The sequence below is a fragment of the Rattus norvegicus genome, chromosome 8 (genome assembly GCF_036323735.1).
Source record: "Rattus norvegicus strain BN/NHsdMcwi chromosome 8, GRCr8, whole genome shotgun sequence".
NCBI classification, from domain to species: domain Eukaryota; kingdom Metazoa; phylum Chordata; class Mammalia; order Rodentia; family Muridae; genus Rattus; species Rattus norvegicus.
The window spans coordinates 29,692,917-29,713,990 of NC_086026.1; the positions used below are offsets into that span (position 1 = coordinate 29,692,917).

The 21,074-nt window shown below is 44.2% G+C and overlaps 1 protein-coding gene across 27 annotated transcripts in view; it reads left to right on the forward strand.

Annotated features, from left to right (window-relative positions):
• Positions 1–20,973, forward strand: part of Bbs9 (Bardet-Biedl syndrome 9) — a 425,044-nt gene extending 404,071 nt beyond the window's left edge. For 26 of the 27 annotated variants that reach the window (XM_039082282.2, XM_039082284.2, XM_063265362.1 and 23 more), the window contains 2 exons: positions 20,281–20,388; positions 20,562–20,970. In XM_039082282.2, coding sequence (XP_038938210.1) covers positions 20,281–20,388; positions 20,562–20,593 — 140 coding nt within the window. In that variant the 3' untranslated portion in view covers positions 20,594–20,970. Of the gene's footprint in view, positions 1–20,280; positions 20,389–20,561 lie in introns of all 27 variants that reach the window. The other variant, NM_001427726.1, reaches the window with a different exon arrangement.
• The last annotated feature ends 101 nt before the right edge of the window (positions 20,974–21,074 follow it).

Below are 21,074 nucleotides of genomic sequence, written 5' to 3' on the forward strand. Positions count from 1 at the left end.
AATAACATAGCTAACTGACATCAGAGACCAAACAGACCTAACAATATTTGCAGAACATCCCATTGTAACACTGGAGATTACAGATTCTCTTCAGCAGTTCATACAGCCTTCACTAGAATAACCATAGTTTGGAACGTATAATTTCTCTCAACAACTCTAGGAAAATTGAAATAATTCCTTGAATCTTATCTGACCACAATGAATCGATAGCAAGAAATAAAAAATAATTGAAATAAAATGAAAACGCATCATACCAAAACTTATGGAATACAACGAAGGCAGTCCTAAGAGGACGTTTTATAGAAAGAAGTAGATGTAATCTCCCTTCTCAGATGACCCTGGCTAGGAGCAAGTTGACAAGCAAAAACAAAACTAACTGTGCTGACTGGCATGTATTCCACTTACAATAGCCTCTCAAAACAAACAAAAGTACCTTGGAATAATCCTAACCGAGGATATGAAAGACCTGTGCAACGAAAACTTCTATCAAATTGAAACCAATTGAAGGCCTTTAATTTCCAATGGGAAATTAAAAAGACTTTCCACAAAAGCTCATAGATTGGTAGGGTTATTATTGTGAAAATGCACATCCTGCTAAAAGTTTTCCACAGATTCAGTGCAGTCCCCACCAGAACTCTAATGAGGGTCTTTACAGGTATTGGAAACATAGTAATAAATTTCATGTGGGAACACAAAATGTGCTGGCTAGCCAAAGCAATCCTGAATAATAACAACACTGATGGTGGTGTCACCATCCCTGATTTCCAGTTATGCTACAGGGCTGCAGTAGTGAAAAGAGCATGGTGCTGGAATAAAAAAAGACACACTGATTAACAGAGAAGCTGAAGGTACGCATTGGAGAAAGGACAGGATCTTCAACAAGTGGCACTGGTCAGACTGGGTGACTGCATACAGAGGGATGAATCTAAACCCTATGTCCAATGCTGCATGAACTCCACTACAGGTCAATGGCATCCGTGTAAGAGCTGATCTGCTCAGTCTGTTAGAGCAGAAGGTAGGGAATATGCTTAAACTCTCCAGCACAGGAAATGTCTTCTGACTAAGACTGAGATAGTGCAGGAGCTAAAACTAACAATCAGCAAATGTGACCCTATGAACATAAAAGGTTTCTGTGAACAATGGTGGATGCCGTCGATCAAATAAAGAGACATCCTATAAACTGGGAGCAAATACCATCTGTACACTGACACAGTGTCACTATCTAGAATAGAGAGAGTACTAATGAAACTGAAGGCTTTGAAAACAACCCAGTTTTTAAAATGGTGCATGGATCTAAACACAGAGTTCCTATATTTTAATCTTCAATATCTTATCAGGAAAAGGCAAACTAAAACCACTTTGAGAGTTCATCTTACTCCAGTCGAGATGGCTAAAGGTCAAGAAAACCAATAATAACAAGTGCTGGTGAGGATGTGGGGAAAGGGGAAAACTTACTCTCTGTTGAAGGGAGTACAATCTAATGCCCCCTTTATGGAAGGCAGTATGGATATTCCTTAATATCTAGAAATAGATATACCTTAAGATCCAGCTATACAATTCTTGGGCATGTATCTAAAGGATATTGTACTTCAGAATACCCTAATAGCTAAGAAACAAACAGTCTCGAAGTCCATCACCTGATGATCGATAATGAGAACGCCATACATTTGTTCAATGGAATATTATTCAGTTGTTAAGAAAAGAGAAAAGCTGAAGAAGAAGAGAAATGTAGAGCTGCAGGGGCGTCACCTCCTCCAGTTGTTGGTCAGTGAGGTCTCCTAGACACTCCCAACATCAGAGGCTGTTGCCATTGCTCTTGGTTAACCTCCGCAACTTCTTTGGTCAGATGAACTTCTTTGGTGCTGAAGGCACCACACAGGTAAGTCATGGAACATGGAGAAATCATGCCACTACTCACTTTGGAAGCTCCGTCCCTGCTGCCTAGCTTTCATAATGCTGGAAGCTGCTATCTATGCTACCAGAGGAGAATATAAAAAGCCTCATCAGCTTCTCCTTTGCATCTTTCATTTATTGTACTAACTGCCAAGAATTGAGTATGATCTTGCGTCTGACGCATTCCCGCCGCCTCACTTATTTCCTCACAGTTACTTCCAAAGCCATTTCTATTTACAACACTGGAATGAAGGTTAAAGGTATTGAAACCTGCGCAGGAACTGGCTTGAGGGGTGTGCTTTTCTGGGAGCACAGGGGTACCTTTTTACTTTCTCTACCCTCAATGTTGTGAGGTCGAGGACCAGGTGGGATTGTATAGTGTGGGGCATGCTGTAAATGCATTGCCACGCTAAGCACAGTGTTCTTCTTCTCTCTCAGCCATCATCATCTCACAGCCTGCTGAGTGTGAGGTGTGCACAGGCCGGGTGGTGCCATTTGCTCCCCCACCATCTCTCTCCCCTCCTCTCCAAGGACCTTTTACTTCATGGAGTCTGCCCCAACCCCCTCACCCTATGGTCAAAGAGCTTCTCTCTCTTTATTCCCTTGCTTTTTCAACCATTTCAACCCATCTCTTTTGTAGTCAATTCATTTTGAAATTGCAGGCAGGTGGCCCGATGTTTCTTCTCCGTGTTTGTGGAGCTGGGGTTGAAGTGATGCAGTTTGGGGACCATGATCGGTAAGAAGAAAGACTGCCGGGAAGACCGCCATTTTCATCTTCAAAGGAAACAGAGCTGGCTTAGTCCAAGTTGTTTTACTGTTGGAAGGGAATCATAGTACCATAGTTTGGACAAAGCCTGGCATTTTATTGCCAAAAAAGTATAAGATAAAAATGGAGTTAGATGTGAATAATTCAAGGTAATGTTTAAACATTGAAGATATTTCACCTTCTCTGGAATCAGAGATTCAAGTTGGACAGAACTAGGGAGGAATCTGAAATGTTTATGTTACGAAAGCATAAAAAAACATTGTCCAGTTGTTTATCTAATCTTTCCCTGGGCTTGATTTTTAAAGCATGCTTAGATTTGAAGGAGCCTGGGAAAAGTAATCTGTCCCAGGCCATAGCTTGATGGTCCACCAGAAAGAAGATGGATTTAAGAGGCTTCCCAGCAGACAGATGTCTCTGTGCCTTCCTCTGGAGTGTGTTCATCTACAAATCACTAGCATGAACTAGACTCCCAAGTACTCTGTTACGCCTTTTAGCGTCAGCTCCCACAGAAATCACCGCTGACACCTGGCTTCTGGTGAGGGCTGAATGCGCCTGCTCCCTCTCAGAGTCTCCACAAGTTGTCATCCTGATGTCATGCCAAGCCCGGTTCTCACACTCTGGGTGTAGCAGCAAACAAAACAGACAATGGTCTTTGCCATGCGCAGCTCTCATTCTCAGGGGGAACAGAGAACACTAGGCATCGTGAGTAACCTGTGACCCACTTAGTGTCCTAGAAGGCTAAAATGATCCGTGTTACAGAAAAAGAAATGTGTGTGAGGCGTCAGGCTTTGCCCTGTTATAATTTTAAGCTGGGTGGTAAGAGCAGGCTGTGTTTAGACGATCTCTTTTCAGTAGAGATTTAGAAGTTTAGGGATTGGTTCATGTAGTGACCAGACAAATAAGTATTGTGGGTACCATCCACAGGGTAGAAATGTCCCTGGCATGTTACAGGGGGCAGCAAGGAAGCCAACGAGACTGCATGGTTAGGCTGCTGTTTGGGAAGTCCAGTGGGCAGTGGGTAGAGGACACAGAGTCTGAGTTACCCCTGTTAACAGTTAACACTGTTGGAGTGGACAGGAGACAACGGTGAGAACTACCACAGTGGTCCTGGCCGGGGAGATGGCAGAGTCTGGATATATTTTAAGCATAGAAACAACAGATTTAATGATTAGAACCAGAATATAGCCTAGTATGACTTCAGGAGTTTTGGTCCAAACCACTGGACAGGTGGAGTTCGGCTGGGAATGGGTTGAAGAGGAAATCAAGGGTAACATTTGGGATGGGTTGAGTCTGAGATGCTGTTAGAGTTTCTGCCCCCCCCCTTTTAAAGCAAGCCTTATTTCCTTCTTTACACTGCCATTTCCCCCAAGTCCGACCACTAAGTCAGACTTCCATTTGAACAGCTTGCTCAACAGTTCCCTTTCCTGGGTCAGATACCCCAGATACTCTCTTAAATGTACCAGTCGCACTTCTCTCTGCTCCCCAGCTCACCACACATGAGAATCTCAGGCTTTGCTGGGGAAATACTGCAATGATGGCAGTGGTGACTTACCGTAAGTCAAGCTCATCGTTCTGAACCTGACCGTCTAGAGCTAATTACCCCATAATTAGCTCATTTCATCTTTACAGTTTTCTCACGAATTGGCCATAGCTGCCATCTGCCTTTTACAAACAAGGAAACTGAGGCACAGAAAGATTAAGCATCTAGTTTCTTTTAAAGTCGGCCAATAATGGCAGAGCTGGGTTTAAAATTTTGACAGACTATCTCCAGAGAACTCATTTCTGAAGATGCTAGAGAATTTTCATTTTGAGAGGTAGCTGTTAGAGACTATGTCCTACACGGTATAAGACTTTACAAGAATGAGTAAGTTAGACTCAGGGAAAATAAGGTAGAACACAGAGCACAGCTATCGTCTTGGGATTCCCGAGCCTGCACACCATTGAGCTGTGTTCTGCTCACAAACCTGAAAATCCATGGACAGGCATTTTTCATGGATGGCGTTCCTTAGGACTCTTTTTCCTCAAGTTGTCACGCATTCTTTTTGAAGTCAGCAGCCGCATAGTCGTTTATGAGGACTGTCCAAGCCGACTTCCAGGATAGCTGTCTTAGCTTGTCTCTGAGCACTGTCCAAGCCGACTTCCAGGATAGCTGTCTTAGCTGTCTCTGAGCTGCAGTGAACACGGGCTTCCCTTCCTCCATGTCCTATGTCCTCCCCGACACTGTCACAGCTTTGATGACAGTCGTTCCGATGGGGTGAGGTAGGGTCTCAAAGGAGTTGTAACTACTTTCCCCTGATGTCTAAGGACGTCGAACACCTCTTAAAATAGTTGTTGGCCATTTGTGTTTCTTTTCCTTTTGGGGAGAAACTATTAATTTCCTTGTTCTATTTGCTTACAGTCAGTATTATCTCCTTGCTGTTTACTTCCTGCAATTCTTTGTAATTTTTGCAATTAGCCCTATCTGAAGTAGAGTTGCTATTTTTTTTCCTATTCCATAGGATGTTAGCTCCCTTTGCTGTGCAGAAACGTTATACTTCCTGTAGCTTCATCTGTTGATGCTTGGGACTGCTTCCTGTGCTGCTGGTAGTCTGTTCAGAAGATTTTGCCCTACCCAGTGTCTTAAGGAATATTCCCTGTGTTTTCCTCTAGCAGTTTCAGCATTTCAGGTTTTTAACTCGAGGTCTTGAATCTATTTCAAATTGACTTTTGTAGAAGATTAAAGTCATCAACTCAATGTCACTCTTTGGCAGCTGGATACCCAGTTTTCCCAGCACCATTGGTTGACAAAGGCGGTCTTTCCCAATGGATATCCTTGCCTCCTTTGTCAAAGGTATAACTTTGTTGTGTTTCCACATCCGTTCTGTTCCATTGGTCTACCTGCCTGCGTTTATGCCAGGCCCAGGCGGTCTTCATCCCTACAGCCGTGTGGTGTGATTTGAGCTTGGGTACTGTAATTCCTCCAACAACGTTCTTACTCCTTAGGGCTGCTTTTCTCATTCATAATCATTTGCAGTTCCACATGATTTACTGAGATTCCTCAAAAAAGGTTAAAGACTAAAAACAGAGCCACCATATGACCTAGCTGGTTCACTCCCGAGCATAGATGTCCAGAGAACTCCATAACCCACCACAGAGATATTTGCACCTCCACGTGTTTATTTTGGTTTATTTGTCACAGCAAGGAAATGGAACTGACCTAGTTGTTCATCAGCAGATGATTGTACGATGCCAGTCTGGTGCATACATAACACGAAATACTTTTCAACTCTAAAGAGAGACTTAATCACAAAATTCACAAGAGAATAGGTGGATTTAGACACCGTAATATTAAAAAAGATGGCCAAATCTCAGAAAAAAACTTCATGAATCCTAGTCCACTGTAGATATATGGATGATAAACAGATGTACACATGGGTTCCACGAAGAGAGGAAAACAATAAAGAGTCAGAAGAGGAAGGGCTGAATGGCGATAGTAGATGAAGGGGTCATACAAGAATTTATGAAGATAATTTATTCCTATAGTGTTTAACTGTGCTGTAGAATTCTCAGGGTTTTTTTTTTGTGGTGGATAAGTATGTAAAAATGTAAAGTAAGATCCAATGTGAAAATGGCCGTGGTGGCACACACCCATAATCCCAGAATGTGGGAGGCAAAGACGAGACTATGAGTTTGAGGCCATCTTGATCTACAGAGTGAATTCCGGGCTGCCCAGGGGCCACACAGTGAAATCGTGTCAAAGAAAAGAAAACAAAACGAAACGGAAAAGAAAAGAAAGAAGAGTAACAGGAGAGAGAAATGGAGAGCCCCTCAGCTTCAGAATGGATGCTCTAATTTATTAGAGTCCATTGGTAGGTGCAAGCTGAGTCTAGCTAGTTTCACTGTGTATTTTTTTTATTGTTTTTTATTTTATTTTTTTCAGGGTCTTTTAAATCCATGGTTCTCAACCTGTGGGTCACAACCCCTTCTCAGGGGTCGCATGTCAGATGTCTTGTATATCAGGCATTTATATTACGACTCATAACAGTAGCAAGATTACAGTTACGCACCACCAACAAAAATAATCCTGTGACTGGGGCCGCCACAAGATGAGCAACTGTATCAAAGGTCCCAGCACTAGGGCGGTTGAGAATCGATGTTTTAATAAAGGTTTAGTTATGAAAAAAATTGTTAAGCACCCAGTCTACCCAAAAGGGAGAAGAGCTCAGCCCCGCCACTCTGTGTATTGGTTCCGGCTGTGGGAGTTTATTTGTTTATCAAATGCGCCATAGAAACACACATGACAGGGATCATATATCTGGCCGTGCTACCTTCTACTATGTTTGGAAAGATTCTTCAGGCTTCTAAGTCTTTTGGAGATGAGGTGTAAACTAAATGCTTCTTTGTTAAGAGTTACTTCTCAGAGTAGTGGTAAGTGGTTGCCACCAAATCCTTCATTAATAATCCCTTCCTTTTCCAGAAGGACTTGCCAACACCCATAAAGTATTCACTGGGAGAATTAAAGTCATATAAAAATAATTGGTGTTTGCTTCCTTCGAGGCATACATTTAAACGCGCTGCTCTGCTCCTTGGCTGCCTCCTATGTTTAGTAACACTGGGTCAGCACACTTCCTCTCTCAAGGTTCATCTGCTGGCCAGCTCAGTTTCCCATGAGAAAGCGAACTCACCACCATTCCAGTCTTCCGCCTTAACGCTGCTCCGTTTATTTCACAGTGTCTTGTGGGCTTGTGTTTCCCCGCAGTAAGTGACGCACCATAGACTGCCACCATCACAGCCACCATCATCATCACCACCACCATCACCGCCACCATAATCATCATCACCATCATCATCACCACCACCATCACTGCCACCATAATCATCATCACCATCATCATCACCACCATCATCACTGTCATCCTTTTAAAATTCCTGCTGTGATGTCAGAAAGAGCGGTTGTTTGACAGTAGCATATTAGTACTTTCCCCCTAAAAGGAATATGATTTTTTTTAATACATTGTTGATAATTTTTCCACTGGCTACCAGGTCCTGCTATAAGCATTCCACCATCGGCCTATATACCCTGTCAATTTTTGCCTAAGTGGATCTTAGAAAGTCACATTTAATCCATGCCGGCCTCATGGCTTGCTATGTAATGTGCAGCTGGCTGACTGACATCGGCTGGTGCTAATGCTGAAAATAATGGCTGACATTTATTGGTGGGCTTATGGTGTACTGAGCACTACGACAAATCCATTCCAAGCCTCAATTTAACCCTCATCTCTCAGAAAGGAAGTGCTACATTTTCTGCATGAAAAAAGCTACACATGCCTGTTATCCCAGTACTCTGGAAGCTGAGGCTGGAGGATCAAGAGTTCAAGGCCAGCCCAAGATACATATTCCATATATGTACACACACACATATATATATATATATATATATGCATGTGTGTAATACATACACACATACCTATGTGTATGTGTGTACATGTGTACATACAACAACACACAACATACATATGTACATTAATTCACATATGTGTGCTGTGCACATACATACATCCATGTGTGCTTTCCTGCATAAGGAAAGCAAGGCTGGGGTCACGGCCTAGCCACACTGGCCTTCATGCCTTCTTTTAGAACGTTTCTTGTTCCAGTTGGTGGTTCAGCTTTCTATTCTGTGTACACTTTCTTATTCTACAAAACATGCTATTGTTTAACAAGTGTTCAGATCACCAAGCAGTACAGTTGCCTTGGAATGGGTCCTGGTTGTTTATTCTGTTTCCTCATTGTGTGTGAAAGGTGCAATGTTCCCTCTTCAGCAAGATTTCGTCTCTCTTCCCTTAAACTGATTGTAAGCTAGTGGCCATCTGAACTCTTAATTTCATGATCACCTCCTAGACTCTGCCATTATTTAAAAAAATCTGATCAAGATTCTGGCTTTTAATTGGATAGTGGAATGAACTTGGATAGGATCACTTGATGTAAGAGCAGCCATGAGGAGCACAGCTCTTCCTGTGTGGTGTCCAGCCATGGCAGAGCTATGCTTCCGCTCTTCCAGTTCTCAGAAATTACTATTGCAGAACTACTGACTCCCTCTCCTCCTCAAACACAGCCATGTTCCGCTCGTGTGTGTGTGTGTGTGTGTGTGTGTGTGTGTGTGTGTGCGCGCGTGTGTGTACTGTGAGAGTGCTGGTCTCTGAAGAGTGTAGTAGGAAAATATTTTAAATGGAAATGTCTTAGTTATGCCTTTTTCCAATTGTACATTGAATTTCCTTAACATTTGAAAAAATAAAATGTCTATCGCAAGTGCTTTCATTTTGAACCAGAAGACACTTTGCTTATCAGTATAGAAAGATGTAGTAGAGAGACAACCAGTCTCACGTAGCCTGGCAGAGTGCTCCACACGTTGATCAGGTGACAAAGGAAGTGGATATTGGCTTTCTCCCCTCCCCCTCTGCTCCACAGTGACTGGGCAATCCTTCAGTGACCCATCTGGATGCTCTAATGGCCTCCCTAACATGTGTGAAAACATTGTGATTGGGGATGTTAACAAAATACCGAGCAGCTCTTTCAAAGTTTCCATGTTTATGTTCTTACTGGGCGTGTTTCTCTCCGAGTGCTGCAGGTTAAGAACTTAATGTGTTAGAAAAACAGATGTAATGCACCCAAATGTGAGAGCTCTCCTTTCCTCAGAGCAGCAGAACTCTTGGTCCCCAAGCCATGAGTTTACGGGACCTTTCTGCTGCATCAGATGTGCGGATCCCTTCGTCCTTCCCCTGAGCTCCTGTTTCTGAACTCATTAACAATCTATACAACTGGTCAGCCATGCTCCTACACACAGCAGGGTGCCACGGTGGACCAGTCCAGGGTAGAGATAATTTTGCCAGCCATTAATTGGGGAACTTGCTTTATGAAACCCTGTTTACAGACTGACATCTGGAGAAATTCTTAGCCTGGATCCCTTCCAGTCTGTAGGATTTATGGACTGTGCTTGGGGTTTTTTTTGTAAGTAAGACTTCTCTTTTTTTTCTCCTTTGTACACTCTGTTTACACAATCAATGGATGGAAATATCTGTGTTCCTGCAGTTCCTCAGTGCTGTCCACCAAGTAGGCCTGCATTCTAACTGTGGTCCAGCTACAACACTTAGAGACCCAATGTTATTAAAGTTGTGGAATATCTTAATGCCAGGAGCACCCTGCTCTCTTAAATCCAGACTCTCTGACTGGAGCCCATATACCCTGAGGGACTGAGTGTTCAGCCTTTATGGGGGTTTTAAAACTTGTTGAGACACATGCTAGACCTCTTAAAATATAGTAGGCTCCCTTTTATTCACACGCTTGGTCTCTAATGTGAGGTGTGAAATGGAAATATTTTTAAGCATTGGGTGCATGCATAGTCTTGAATGTGTTTTAAGTTCTCACTGTGTGGGGGGATCAAAGTTGGTTACTAAGCAACAGAATGGAGCTGCACGCATTCCACAGGGCTTTATACGGGGCACGCTCACCAGTGACCTTCACGTGCCTCTCGATGGCTAATGATTATTTTCCCCATAGCTTAGGCTGGGCTATTTCCAATATGTGTGGTTTCTCCAGTGACACGAAGAAAGCAGAGTTGTAGAATGAATTCACAGGGAACAGAGAAGTAGAAATATGGCACTGAATTGGAGACCCAAGACTGTACCGAAGGGCATTTCGTTTCTGCCTTGCTGAGTTTTAAAGCCGTATAATGGCGCCAAGTTAATGTTTCCACATTACACACAGTAGTGGGTAAAGTGAGAATGGAGGTGAGAGATTGGTGTGTGTCCTCCAGCAACAGTATTATTGGTCTGGATGTGGTGGCACATGCCTGCAACCCTAGCACCTAGAAGATTGAGGCATCAAGAGTTCAAGGCTAGCCTGGGCAACATAGTACGTTCCTATCTCAAAAATAAAAAACCAAAAAGAGTAGGAACCATGTTAGATGATAGTAGCCTGAGTATCCACGTGTGGCGGAAACCCATGAAGGAGAATAACTACACGCCCCAGGACACCATCTCTAAGGCAAGCTTTGACACATCTGTGCCTATTATCCTCATTAACCTGCTCCTGGATGTGAGGTTTTCTGGAATGCAGCTTCAGTGAACACCTTTGAAAACCCAAATTCACACAGTGGTGGCTTTCCCAATTGGCCTGGGGACAGAACAAGAACATACATGCTCATGTACACATGCATGCATACATGTGTTCATAGGCCAGAAACATTCCAATAGTCAGAGTGTTACGAGTCATGGTGTGCTCTTAAGGCAGTGCTGAGTCCCAGTTAAGGACAGACTGGGCCCAGGGGTGTGCAGTAGGGGCTGGAGGAGGAGCGTCGTAGGAGTTCGTCAGGACTCCTCTCACTTTCTCTCCAGAGCCTTCCACCACTGTTACATCCTTGTCTGTGTTTATCCACACTTCTTTCTACCGGCTCTCTCTTCTGGCTTAAACCTTCTAACCTTCATCTATTTTAATGTTTTAATATTTTGTCATCCGCCCCTTCAGAAAGTCACCTTGGTTGTCTTACGTAGACGTATATACTGTGAAAAATGAAATTCCTAGCCGATTTTCCTTTCCTTGTCTCCCTACCTATCCTCTGTCCTCCTCTCCCCTTACTACTCTGTCTCCCATTCTCCTATTTTGCTAAAATATTTCTAAATACTCAAGCTAAGCTGCTCTTCAAGCTTAAAGCAGGATGCATTCATACATACTTTCCCCTCTGCCTAGAAAAATTATATTTGTTTTAACATAACTAGTAAAATGATCACAGAGAGGATTATCAGCAAAGTCTTTGTATGAGCAGCTGTTGCCCCGTCCCGAGATCTGCAGCGGCTGTGAAGGTGTGCAGTGCGAGCTCACGGAGCCGTGGGCATGGGTGCGATGAGATGCAAACTTGGTTACAGTCTTGTTTTCTTCCTGACAAGTTCACGACTGCGAAATTTGTTCTCTGTACGTTCCCCTTTTTCTTTAAGTCAAAGTTAACGTCCCCTTCCACTTCTGGGAAGTCCTTTGCAGCCTCTGCTTGTCATATCCAAGTGACAGAGCCACTCTGCTTGAGCTTGGGGTCCTCACCAAGCATAGTTAGTGAGACATGAGCCAAAAGCATTACATACTGCCGTGGTCGGTCTTCTAACGAAGATGAGTCCCTAGGGGCTGACAGGTCAGGCAGAAACCAACATGGCGGCCACCAGATACACTGGACACAGGGACAGTCACACACTGAGCTGAAGAGGTGGGTTAGATCTGGGTACTGCAGGATTCTGCTGTGCCCTCCATACCTGGGCACAACTGAAATGCTTTTATTTGAAATTTTTCATCTACTATCTTTAGGCTGTGGTTTATCGCGTTTGACTAAAACAATTGAGCGTGAAACCATGGATGGGGGGTCACTGCAGAATATGAGCACCCATGTATGAACATGTAGAAAAGGAAGAGCAAGATGGAGAGGGGAAGGAGAGGAAAGAGGGATCAGGTTTTAAAGTGAATGTCCTCAGAGAGAGTCCCTGCAGGAAGTACTTCCTATTTAAGAGTGTGGTTCTTGATTTCCCCCTCCCCATGAATTATAAAACTATAAAGTTTGAATGTTAACATCAAAAAATGGACCCAAACTTTCTTAATCAAGTATATCTTAATCAAAAGAAAAGTGACCTTGAAATATATTTTCAAGGTTTCTTCTGTTTTACCTCTTAGCGGCAGTTCAGGCTGTGAAAACTGGCCTCTGGTTGTCGTGCAGAGAAAGGGGCCCATAACCACATGGAATTCCTGGTGATTATCTGCCCATTTGATTTTTTTTTTAAATGCATGAAGAAGAAAGAAGAAATGATGCTCCCCTTGCACTCCAATTCAGACATCTTTAAATACACCCAGGAAGAAGCTGGCAGCCCTCCACTTTTCTCATTGTTCGTTAGAATGGATGCATAAAGGCTGAGTCAGTCCTGGAAAAGAGGCGTCCCTTTGAAAGCCCTGATGACGCTGCTATCCTCCCTGAGCTTCTCTCTTGGGGTCTCCTAAGTGAAGTTGCTAGAACTAAAAACCAAAGTTCTTTGACTCCACAAATGTATACCAAGAAAATTATTTTTTTTAAGAAAGTAGAGCTAAAGAAAATGCTGTGTGCTAAAGACAGCGCTGGGGTACCTGGCCCAGGGGTGCCACCAGTCTTCTGTGATCAGTGCCTGTCCCAGGTCCTGCTGAGTCCACTCTTAAGACGTAGACCTCCATACTGCACCTCCTGCCCTGGGCTTTGCCTCCTTCCCCTCTGTGGCCTCTCACTTCACTACCTATCCAGTTTCACCTTCGAAAGCAGATGAAACACCCAGCAGCCATGTTAATGTAGCAAGTTTATGAAAGAACTTGCCCTTAGTATTTCCACAGTCTCAATGTAAGGAAAACACTGCAAACACCAGAAGGAAGGCAGATAGGCTAGAGGTAGAATCAAGTGTTAGGAGTAGGCGGACAATGGAGGAAGACAGAGAGTAGGTTGAGTATGAATTCAATGGAGAAGCCAGTTGCCTGGATTACCACACAGCAGTATAGGTCAATAGACCTCAAACCCATCAAGACAGGAAAGCTGTTGCAGCTAAGGAGAGCCAAGAAGACAGAGCCACCAATGTCATTGGTATTTTGGACATTATACAGAACTGAGGAAATCCTAAAGCATGGACTTTTGTCAGTGGGAACACACCAGCACTACCTCATTACCGTGAGACCACACCACACTGATGAGAGACTCGGGGAGATTACAAAGGATGTATGGGAGCTCTGTACAACCATTGTGATTGAATCTATATAGCTAAAATGATTGCAAACAGCAAAGTCTATTAGGAGAGAAGTTTGTGGCTGTATATACAACAGCATGGTTTTGTGGTAGAGCGATGGCGGTAACTATTGGAAACTATGATGGTAACTATCTGTTGGTGGTGGTAACTATCTGTTGGTGGTGGTAACTGTCCGTTGGTGGTGGTAACTGTCCGTTGGTGGTGGTAACTGTCCGTTGGTGGTGGTAACTGTCTGTTGGTGGTGGTAACTGTCTGATGGTGGTGGTAACTGTCTGTTGGTGGTGGTAACTGTCTGATGGTGGTGGTAACTGTCTGTTGGAGGCAATGCTCTGAGGTAAGGCATCTATCTATCTGACTGATAAGTGCCTGTAGGGAGCAAGCCTGAGAAGTATGGTATGCCATTCTATTAGCCTTGTTAGGTCGGGAATGTCAAACGATTGCCTGTGGGCCAAGCCTGGGCCACTACCTGCCTTAGTAAATGAATCTCTGCTGGGACCTAGCCAGCACACATTCACGTGTACACGTGTCCTTTGTCACAACAGTAGCAGTAGAGACCAAATGGTCTGTAGATCCCAAACAGTATTTACCGTCTGACCAAGCTCCTGGTTTAGGCTAAGTCCAAAGTGAAACATGAGGCAGGCTAGTGGGGCCACCGGGATTCTCCTGGGGCATGATCAGATGTTTGGAGGAGATGGATGAGGGGGCACAGGGAGGTGGCAGGTAGGGCATGAGTTGGGAGAGCCGCCTGGGAGGCAAAGGTTTGCAGTGTAAGCGGTGTCTTAGCTCCAGGCCTTGTCAGTCTACATGAAACCCACCTCTCGAGCTCCCTTCTAGATATTTTATCTTGGCTCTTAGTTCTATTATTTTGCTGTTCTAGCTGACCTGAAAATAAATCACCAGAGATAAGTACAGTATGGCCGTGCTACTGTTTTATATCATCAAGCTCCATATTTGCTGATTTCACATTTGTTGCTTAAAACTGGCCTTCAAAATGATTATATTGCCTGTTACCAGTATCTCTGTTTATAAATACTGGGGTTTGCAGACACATGTACACACACATGCCTATGCACATACACACAAGCACACACATACATGTATACACACACACACACACACACACACACGCACAAGCACACAGGCACAAGCACACAGTTGTCCTTGATGAAGGCTCTGTATCATGAACATGGGCAGACAGAGGACTCTGTCTGCTGGTCCCACCCATGCCAGCCGCCCCACAGTCACCATAACACTGCTCACCTTGCAGTCTGGTTTTGGTTTTCAGTATTCTGGATAGCAGCCACGTTTGTTTCTGCTTGACCTTCTGTCATAACCCCTAACCACTGTCAACTGTGTGACATAACCCTGCAGAGAAATGTGCTCATTTGTTTGCCATTTAATTTTTAAAAATTTTTCTAGTGTAATTGTAGTGCTGATAACAGGCATCCTCATGGTAAGAAGGAAGTCTGTCCATTTTACAATTTGCCTTTGAATATGGAAACGGATTTGAGAATCGCTTGGACTCCCAGCAAATACAGGGGTAATTGGTTGAGATTTTTTGCTAGATTTTTCTCCTTGATTTTCTGAGCAGAAGAGTGTTTCCATGCATGTGTTTGAGACTTACCAGTTTACAGAAGCGTAGGTGATCACATACAGAATGAAGAGAACCCTGTGAATGGCGGGGTACTTCAGAGTCTTACTCTTCTAAGGTCCTCTGTGTAATTTCTACCTTACAACCCTTTTTTATAATTCCTCTATTCTGGTTGCACACGACTCAAAATGCATGTGTCATTTTTGAAATTTACTATATTTAAGTTTCCAGACTGGCACAGAAATTCTCCAAAGCAATATAGTTTCGTTGTAATAGAACTCCGTGATGTGACAGCTACTTTAAACATTATTCTCTCCTGAAAATGTATCCAGAGTTCTGCCTTCCCGTGCCAGAGCTCCTCAGAGAGAGCCCATCTTGTTAAAGATCTCAGTAGAAAGTGGAAGTGGATCTCCCATCACTGCGGAGGGCACAACGGCGGCAAAACCTTGATGTCTGCATTACTGCTGGAGAGATTTTCTGAATGCTGTGGCAACTTGGAAATGGGATGCGTGCGAAGAGGGTGTGGATGAGTGGGTGATGTGGGAGAACCCTGTGCTCTTGCCAAAGAGTCACTGGCTGCAGGGGTCTAAGATAAGTAAGATTCTGTTTTGTTCTGGCACTGTTATAAATGCCCCAGTTCTATGCATCCTGTTAGTTACGATCGACCACGTCTTGTAGGTGGCACTGCTCAGGGTGGCCAAACACTAGCATCTGGTTGTAGACTTTCTATTGCCCAAAACAGAAAAAAAAGATGTTGAAAATGTGTAGCAGTTGACAAGGGACTTTGCAAATGCTGACTCTAATTTTTAAAAATTAGAGCTGGCATTATTTTTCCTTTCATGTTCTTGTAATTCCTTTAGCACACTTTAAATTACATTTTTGAAAAAGTGTTGGTTTAAGCCAGGAGTGGTGGCTTAATTCCAGAACTTGAGAGACAGAGGCAGAGGGAGGCAAATCTTTGAGTTTGAGGCTAGCCTGGTCTACAAAGCAAATTCCAGGACAGCAAGGACTACATAGAGAAACTCTGTCTCAAAAATATAACAAAACAAAACAAAAAACATTTTTAAAAGCATTGGATTGGATCGGAAACTTGAAAAGTAAGTCTTTCTGAGAAATGCTGATACATTCGAGAGCTGGGCTTCGGGCAGTATAGACTTTCTGTCTGACCTTTGGCAAATGACATAATCTCTCAATTTCACTTTGTAAATTAAGATTTTTCCAACAAGGTTGACAGCCCACTGCAATGTCAAGGCAGGATGCAAGAAACGTCAATTTCTTAAATAGCAATCCAATCCTGTTGTTAGTACACACCTGTTCCATCTGTCCCCCTCAGAGGCACATATGCGGGACTCAAAAGTAAGGGACTCTAGGACTCTGTGGTAGAGGCTGTCACTCCTGTTGCTCAGGCCTTCCAGTGTCCAGTGCCCTGTCCTCTAGGCCTTGGGACTTAGCCTTGGGCTAGTCACAGTTCTACCTTTCCTTTGATCTTTGTCCCACCCTTGCCCCAGTGTGGCTCTCATATCCATCACCTCATTGAGCCTGGGTATGGGAAAACCAAGGCCAAAAAGGGAAATACAGATGATGTATGATGGGGGCCCCTCTTGATTAGCCTGTGAAAGCTGAAAATGACATAAATGGGTAGGTATTTAAGCTACTTAACCTCCCAAGACTCGAAGCTCAGCAACAGGGTGCACTGTCTCTGACGTTTTTTTTCTCTCGGGATGGGATGGTTGTCTGGGCTCTGAAGCTCGATGCTACCACCAGGTGTCAAGACAGGACGATGCTCTATGTCCCCAATCCGGACAGAGAACAAAACTCAGAATTCTAAGTAGGGCTGGCAACAAGGCTCAGCAAGTAGAGGCCCTTGTCACCAAGCCTGACAACATGGATTCAACCCTTGGGGCCCGCATGTTGGATGAAGAAGACCAAGTCACGTGATTTGCCCTCTGACCTCCACATGTTGCTTGTCCTGGCACACACACTGTACCCCACCACACATATAAAATAAATAGGTTTGTAACTCTAAAAATCTATGTACAGTTTCTACTGAATACTCATTGATTTTTGTACCATCATGAGTTGATGTCTTTATTTCTAAGTTTCTTATGGTTCAACCCTATTCCAAATTTCCTGGAGTTAAGAAAGTAAAAAATGGCCTAGGGTTTGGGGGTGGAGAAAATGGCCTGAGGAAACCTTGAAAAAGAGATGGTGAGAGAAACATCAGAAATGGGCATATTACTACTGATGCAGTCAGCATCAGTGGTGTGAGAAGGAGCTCTTCTCAGTTTGGTTGTTTGATAGAATGAATTAGCACATTGCACTGCACGGGTACCCAGTGTGCAGTAAGTCCACAGGACTGGGGAGCTCCAACCCTTCTGGAGTTCCTTGCCAGGTCTTGGGTCAGGAATCCCCATTCTTCCTGAACCTACCGGTTTGTTGGCTCCTGTCACACAAGCTGTTTGTGTCTGGTTGATTCCAGCCAGCTGTGGGTTTTTACCCTTTCTCCTCTTGTGGGTGGGCTCTAAGCCAAGGCTATGTCAGTTGGCATCCATGGGACCCAGGCTTCACTCCATGGACGAGCTTCAGAGGGTCTGTTAGTTTGATAGTTTTATGTCTTAATTTTCTCTTTTTATTGCTTACTTTTAATATCTTAACACACACACACACACACACAGAGAGAGAGAGAGAGAGAGAGAGAGAGAGAGAGAGAGAGAGAGAGAGAGAGAATCTCCTAGCAAAATTCTCACCAAATAAACTCATCTGTCTTTTGCAGCATTGGGTTTGAATTCGTATGGGATTTGGTCTTAGGATTCTGACTTTTTAACCAGATCCTAGGTGTTCCTTCTGGTGCTGGTAATATGGTAAGCTGGCCTCACTTAGACTAGTGAGACCAGGAGGGTGTCTGACTTTCCGTGTTTACCTTCCTTGGCCTATTAGCTTCACTAAGCCTGCCATTTTCCTTTTGCAAGTTACCTGGTCTGCAGGATCAGCAGCCCCACATGGAGTCCTTATCACTATACGTGTTTCCATGCCCCAGAAGATGGGTCTCCGTCTTGACCTCTGCATGCACACCTCTGTTAACCAAGGATGAGCAATTGCATACCAGGGTGATTACCATTCCTTTAGCAGCCAGACATGAGTCCCTCATTCTCACAGAAGAGTGGCCATCCTGACTTCAAAGTTTTGAAGACTTGATTTCTGTAACTTGATTTCTTGATTTCTATAACTACTTCCAGTTTCAGTTTTATAATCAAATAGGGCCCAAGGCAAGGACTTGGTTGGGAAGTCTGGGTACATGGAGGTACAAGTGACCTGTATTGTTAGAACGGGTGACTGGTCAGAAAATGGGACGTTCTGAGGGATCGAGAGGAGCTACACTTAGTCACCGCCCATTTCAGCATCAGGAGGGCAGGGCATTGGCCACAGAGGTGAGGTTGGTTGTTCATCTATAGCCATGGACTTCCCTTTTGTGTCCATGTAACAAATAGGCATACTTAAGCTAGGATACCTAAGTCTTCAACTGCAGCCTTGCCTCATAGTGAGTGAGCCAGAAGCCAAGGGGGGCAGTGACTCTTCCATGGAAGCTTGTGTCTCTCATGCACACAGCAGGTATGGTGGTTTCCCACCTACTGGAGACATGGCTCTGCCATACTCCTGCAGTTTGCTTGTTTGTGTGTCATTCCTCGTCCCTCTTTCTTCTCTTTGTCTGTCCTGGGGATGGAGAAGTCACTGATTCGTGAGTCTATAGTGGAGACTGGACTTTGCGTTTCTCTGTGGGGACAGTGGTCCTTCAATGGGGAGTAGGTGTAACCGGCATGCCTGCTCTTCCCTGACACCGGTCTTACCAGTGTCCCAGTCCCTCAACAGAACCATCACTTGCTATGCTTTCTCACCTAAATTAATGGGCGTAAACAAGGAAGAAAGGCTATCCCATGAGTTTCTTAAAAAAGCCAACCAGTGCAGACATGTGTGACTTTGGCAATTTACTGAATCTCAAGAGATCTACGTTTTCCCTTCTTTAAACTGAGAATAATATCTACTTCTGGTACGATGTACAAGGATTACCAGGTAATTCACAGGGAGCTAGAAAGTGCATAGTAAAAATGGCTCCAATTATTACTGAGCTTGGAAAGAGACTAAACACCCAGCCTAGTTCTCCTCACAGGCGGGGCCTTGCTGTTTGCAGAGCTGGGCCAGTTCAGCCCCACCTACTGATGGGAAATCCCGGGGTTCCCAGAGAATCTCTCACTTTGTCAACTTGGAAACTCCTTTCTCTCCTGTTTCCCTCAGTGCGGATGCAGGGGTGTGGGTGGCGAGGTGCCTTTTCCCTCAGAGCTGGATTTTGCCTCTGCCCTGTTTTCTAAAGTGATGTGAAGGCAGCTGTTCACGCTGTCTTCTCAAAATGTCATGAGCTTCATAAAACTTTTCACACATAAAACCAAAGTTAAGCATCGAGGCTTTGGACTCAGTGTGTGAAAGGACTCAAAATCACACTTCATTAAGGAGAAGAAAGGCTTCGGAAAAATATGTACGGTAAACTTGCGCTAGTCCACTTCCAGAAAGCAGTGACAAAATGGACCACATTGCTGATGGTGTCAGGAAACTCACAAACGATTTTGAGTTTCCCGTACAAGATTTTGATGCATATGGTGAAGTGGTATATACTATCCAGGCTTTGAAAAACAGCTTATCCCCAAATCACTCATATTGAAATGTGTCCCACAAGGTGTTTCATGGCTTTTCTGTTGCATTATGAAGTGAGGGTGTCTGTCCTAGAAGGCGTGGGACTCAGGGAGAGAATGAAGTCCAGAGAAGCCCCACCGGGGGCACGGCCATAGAACCCCGGTCGCCTTCCTCCACACAGGAGAGGGTGCTCTTTCTCCTCCGGTGTGTACTCTGTCTGTTTCATTGTTTCTGATAGTCTGCAGGGAAGAGAAGTTCTGCTGGGAGGTTGCTATGCTATGGGTATTGTATTTGATGTAGATTTTGTTCTTTCTGACCAAGCAAGGAAATCTCAAAACCAATGCTGTTGTCGCTGCCACCAAGTTCGAATCCTGAGACCATGTCTTCAGTGTCAATAATACATCCCCCAGAACTCTCACCATAACAAGACATTTATGAGAACGTTTCTGGTTCACTCTCGAAGATCGCTGTCACATCACATATTGTCACTGTTCAGTGTACTTCTAAGCCGTGGTCACTGTGTGGGAAGGCAGGTTTCCTTAGCCGCTGCTTAAACTCCTTTTGCATTTTTTGTTTAGGTGGCTGTACTCCAATCCCAGAGTCAGACCTAGAGGAAAGATCGCTAGATGACGCCACAGAGCTGTTTACCAACCACAAGCACCTCATCGCCGAGCCCCCCGTGCCTGGTAAGGGAACGCCAGAAACCGTGACCCTGGTCCCCTTCGGCCACGTTGGAGAGCGTTTTGCAAAATGACCGTTTTCTAACATCTAGGTCTTGGTAAGGGCGCTTGGGCCATCTCTCCATTTCTGTCAATATTCAAACCTGTTTCTTCTTCCCCTCTCTGTTTCTCCTTCCCAGAAGTCTCAGCCCTCCAAGGAGTTCTGGAGTAGTGCTAAGCAGTCGGGAGGAAGAGGCCCTTTCTGAGGCTGACCCTGTGTGGACACTGTGCTCCCATCCCGGGACTGTGCCAAGCTCACCCCTGGAGGCGACTTCGTGAAGATGGGGTCAGGGCTGTTGGTTGCTTGGAGGACTTGGGATGTCACAGACAGGTCAGCTGAAAGATGAGATTTGTCTTTTCTTCCCAGGAAAACGACTGCTGCCTTTAGTCACATGCGCTTATAGTCAGGATTTAGCAAGGTGACAAAGTTTGGAGACAGACTTTATAATACAGGGATCCCAATGTAAAATAATTTCATAGCCCATTTTTTCACAGGATTCTTACGTAGTAACTGTATCAAGTTTAATAAAGCATCTTATTGTCAAACAATAACTTGGACTGAATTTCTAACAAGGGTTGTGCATATGATTTCTCTCTATTTTTAAAGAGGAACTGAAAAGTTTGCTTCTCTGCAGTAAGACTTGGATGTGGTT